Source organism: Alexandromys fortis, unplaced genomic scaffold (assembly GCF_014885135.2).
Source record: "Alexandromys fortis isolate MF-2015 unplaced genomic scaffold, M_Fortis_MF-2015_v1.1 scaffold_80, whole genome shotgun sequence".
NCBI classification, from domain to species: domain Eukaryota; kingdom Metazoa; phylum Chordata; class Mammalia; order Rodentia; family Cricetidae; genus Alexandromys; species Alexandromys fortis.
The window spans coordinates 6,380,786-6,385,453 of record NW_026068174.1 but is presented as its reverse complement, the minus strand read 5'-3'; the positions used below and the strand labels follow the sequence as shown (position 1 = coordinate 6,385,453).

Sequence of the window (4,668 nt, the reverse complement as noted above, 5' to 3'; positions counted from 1 at the left end):
TTAAAGTAATGAAGTTATTGGCAACATGAATGTGACCTGTGTGCCCATCCTGGCTAGTGCCACAACATTTGGAATGTGACTGGGAATGAGATTAATCTTAATATGTTGCTCCTGATAAACCATGAATGCATTCCTAAAATTTCATTGGGGATGTGTTCTAGGAGTAAGTATTATCCTTCCTTCTTCTTCTTTCTCTTTTTTGATCTTGTTTACGATCCCAGTCCTGGTGATGGCAATGGGATTGTCCACTGCATTCATAACCTGACCATACTGTGTCGTGGGATAGAGGTGTTCCAAGGCCCTGGACTTTAAGGGCTGCTCTCTGACCGTACTGCAAGACAAGCCAGAAATAAAAGTCTTCCCCAGTCTTTGCTTCTGACTCAGCCCAGCTCTGTCTGCAGACGGGGGGCGGGGGGGGGGGGAGAGCACGAGAGAGGTAGGGGAAATGCTGGGCTCAGTCCAAACCCCAACCCAGAATCCGTACCAGCCTCGTGGTGGTAGCTCAAGGTTACTTGCTGCATCCGATCTGCTCCTCCTTTCTGGATTCTTCTGGGATGGTCATGCTAAACCTTAGTGTCAACTCTGGTTGCCCACAGATTGGCAGCAGGTGCCCTTACTCGGGGTTCTTAAAACTCACTCAATCCACCATTACTATTCTCCTGAACGCCTGCCTGCGCTCTTGCCCAGAAGCAAATGTGGCATTCTATCTGGAACAGGAGACAGAAACAGAACCCAGACGCACCAGAGGGTCCGTGAGCAGAACAAGCATGTTCCCTGTGACAACTAGAGCACCGCCTCTACCCAGCTGGTCCTGTGTACAAGAATCTGCACGCTTCCTTCGTGGCTTCCTTCCTTCCTCTCAGTTCCTCCCTCACCATCTTACCTGGGGGCAGGTAATAAAGCAGGAGGAGGGAGATGGATGGACTGGGAGGGCGGGGAGCCACGTGGTGTCATAAAGCCCGGCTAGAGAGGGCCTGTCCAGAGAGTGTCCAGCCAGCGAGCGCCAACAGTCAGAGTGGACCAGCAGCCCTTTGGACCCGAAGCAGAAGCTGCAGGGCCAGGGCATAGGCCATGCTCCGAGGCACGCCAGGACTAGGCCTCAGGGAACTGAAGCGGAGTGAGGGTTCTGTGGAGGACTTGGGTCGCTCTTGCCCCAAGGCTGGCAGGAATTTTGGAGCGCTGAATCGCAGCCTGGATGAGGCAGAGGAGGCGGCAGGCAGAAGGCGCGAGCGGCCCGCCCGGTCCAAGGCGCGGCGCATGGCGGCCAACGTGCGGGAGCGTAATCGCATCCTGGATTACAACGAGGCGTTCAACGCACTGCGCCGGGCGCTGCAGCACGACCTGGGTGGCAAGCGGCTCTCCAAGATCGCCACGCTGCGCAGGGCCATACACCGCATCACTGCGCTCTCCCTGGTGCTGCGTGCCAGCCCGGCGCCCCGCTGGCCCTGCAGCCACCTGGAGTGTCAAGGCCAAGCTGCTCAAGGCGCAGGCGCAGGGGACTCCGGCTTCAGTACTCCTCGGTCCGCGCCGCCGCCCCCAGCGCCTGGTCTCGTGCGCCGGGATGCCACCAACTCCTTAGTGCCGCCTGCACCGCGCTGCGCTTCGTGCTCCCCGCACGCGCACTTGGGGCGGCCCAGGGTGGTGGCTGAAGGGCCCGGTTTGGCCCAGGCTTCCGGGGGAAGCTGGCGCCGATGTCCCGGGACTCCCCCTGTTGGATCGATTCCGTGGCGGTGGGGCTCCGGGATGGGCTATCAGCACTCCTGACTCGCCTACCCCCCCCCCCGAGGGAAACCAATTTAGCTGGCAGAATGACGACTGCAAAAGTCTTCCCGGACAGAGCAAAACTAGATGGGGTGCGACTTGGGTGGCTGCCTTACCAGTGGGAAGGAACTCTGGGGGCCAGGGCAGCCTTCCCACACCCTAGCCTGGGGTGCTGAAGGAGTGAGATCTTAGGTTTGGACTTGGCCAACCTTTTCTTCCTGGAAAGTGGCCTCTGCTTTTCTGTGCCTCTGAACCCTCTTTGCTCTTGCTGCATTTGGACAGTGGGACTCGTGGGATTTTGTGGTGGACAGCTGCTCTGATCTGAGGGCACATGCTGTGGCCCTCTTACCATGTCTGGGCTGCTGTTAATCTGAGAGGCCGGAAAAACGACCAAATAAAAAGGAAAGTGTCTTGTCCATCCACCACCAGGGCTCCACTGAGTTCAGTTACCTAGTGTGATAGGAAAGCCTGGGAACCTGAGGGTTACTTTGGAAGGGTGGGTAGGGACTGCAGCCCCCAGTAGGCACCCATGCACTGGTGGCTTGGCGCAATGAGATCGGGACCCCGGTAAAGAGCCATTAGAGAAATTCCTCCCTGTGCTAGAGGAAGTTAACGGGGCATCAGATGCTAAGGTCATTGTCAGCCTTACCTGTGAGTCTCCCTGCCGGACTGCTGTCTGCAGTGAACCTCAGTCTAGGCTGCCTTGAGAAGAGAGCCTGCGCAGGGAGGGGGAAGTTGAGGGCAAGGTCAAGGGGTCCGGTCAGGGACCAGAGCGATAGGCCAATAGAGAGAGATAGACTAGGAATCCAGGAAGGATTTTGAGGAGTGTGTTGGGGAAGAGTGGTGGTCTTAGGCCAAAGCCAAGGGAGACACGGGGACACCTTTCCCTGAGAATTATGGATAGCTGGCCAGCTGTCTATAGGATGGGCTCCTGCGCGGGGTGCTAATTGCGGCAGGCACTCTTTGCTGGGCTGTTGCCACCTCTGAATGGAGGTTGGACAGATGCCAAGGGCATGAATGGACTCGGAGATTGAGGGTTTCTGAGCACAGTCGAGACGAAATTCAAGGTCACAACTGAAGCCCTCTGCTTTCTGTGACGGTCTTGTCTCCAGCCATAGTCTTAAGGCTCCTGTTTCCACAGCCAAGGTTGTGAAACAGTCCACGTGAAGGCTTCTGCTCTGGGCCTAGATAGGAACGAAGCGTGAGACTCTAGCTTCAGTCCGGTCCCTAAGCGGATGGATGCAGGAAAAGAACGAACCTGGGCCTGCCTGGGATCGGCCTCCCTGCCACTTCACTTATGATGTGGACAGTGATGCCACCTCCGGGAGGCTGAGGTAGCTTCCAGGAGTCGTTTGCAAATTGTTACTGGCAGCCCAGACAACGCTTTACCCTTGTTTTACCTTCAGGGACTTTTTCAATGGAAATAAGATAAATACATAGCAAATCCTATTTTTCTAAATTCTAAGATAATAAGATTCCCCCCCATCACATTCTTCACCTAAGGACATCAATGGCGCCCCCTGTGGGTGGGATTAGGATATGCATCACATGCAAGAGTTGAATGAACTCTGCCTGCCTTCTCCTAGCTCAGCAGTTGAGCGGCCTTGAGCAAACCACTTAACCTCTTTGTATAATGGCGACACAGTCAGTAGCTACACCACAAGCTGCTATGCAGAGCAAATGAGACACGTTGAAAGCACTTGGCAGTGCTCAGCTCCGCTGTAAGCCCTGACTGGGGGCTATTTAATCAATCTGTCCATGAGGTTGCCTTAAGACACTGTTTTGGGAAGGTGTTTAGAAGCCGTGGAGTCTGCAACATGGTTCCTCTTATTGCTTCATTAGGACTCTGTGTTTGAGTGCCCGTATGTTGATATGTATTTGCCTACCATGAAATCTTTTGGCACATACTTATTATATATGTATTTATGTAGATGTATGACTTCATGAATATGTGTGTGCGTGCGTGTGTGTACCAACCTAACAGGAGCTGCCTCCTCTCCCCAGTGCTTTAGGGAGAGCCTAAGCCAGAAGAGTCTTAATTATGTGTCTACATAAATTTTTAACAAAAATTTTCTACAACTCTAGCATGAGTTTTGAAAAAAATTGCTTCCCAAGATCATATCCATTCTCCTAGATGAGTGTTCCTATAAAAGAGCAATAAATTAGAGATTTATTAGAGAGATGAAGCTTATCAACTAAGATCAGATGGGTTTGTCCAAACATAGCAAAGAGAGAGAGAGAGAATATAATGGTATGACTTAAAAATGCATATTAAAAGCAAATTCCAGAAAGGGACCACACATTGCAATAGTGCTGCTGTGGCCAAAAGTTATAAAAACTGATATGGACAAAGAAATTCCTTATCTATGCAAGATTGGGGAAAACATGCCCCAAAGAGTCTCTCAAGGGGATCTTTCTTTCTTTCTTCCTTTCTTCCTTCCTTCCTTCCTTCCTTCCTTCCTTCCTTCCTTCCTTTCTTTCTTTCTTTCTTTCTTTCTTTCTTTCTTTCTTTCTTTCTTAAAGATTTCTGTCTCTTCCCCACCGCCGCCTCCCCTTTCCCTCCCCCTCCCCCAATCAAGTCCCCCTCCCTCGTCAGCCCAAAGAGCAATCAGGGTTCCCTGCCCTGTGGGAAGTCCAAGGACCACCCACCTCCATCCAGGTCTAGTGAGGTGAGCATCCAAACTGCCTATGCTCCCACAAAACCAATAGGTGCAGTAGGATCAAAAACCCATTGCCATTGTTCTTGAGGTCTCAGTAGTCCTCATTGTCCGCTATGTTCAGCGAGACCAGTTTTAACCCAAGCTTTTTCAGACCCAGGCCAGCTGGCCTTGGTGAGTTCCCGACAGAACATCCCCATTGTCTCAGTGTGTGGGTGCACCCTCAAGGGGATTTTTAAAAATATAATTT

General features: G+C 52.5%; 1 protein-coding gene across 1 annotated transcript; it reads left to right on the top strand.

Annotated features, from left to right (window-relative positions):
* Positions 1-446: 446 nt before the first annotated feature.
* Positions 447-2,968, top strand: Bhlha9 (basic helix-loop-helix family member a9). The gene has a single exon (XM_050128698.1). It carries the CDS (start codon positions 1,072-1,074, stop codon positions 1,762-1,764), a length of 693 nt encoding a protein of 230 aa, XP_049984655.1. The 5' UTR covers positions 447-1,071; the 3' UTR covers positions 1,765-2,968.
* The last annotated feature ends 1,700 nt before the right edge of the window (positions 2,969-4,668 follow it).

Coding starts and splice junctions, on each gene's coding strand:
- Bhlha9 (XM_050128698.1), top strand. CDS start 1,072: ATGCTCCGAGGCACGCCAGGACTAGGCCTCAGGGAACTGAAGCGGAGT.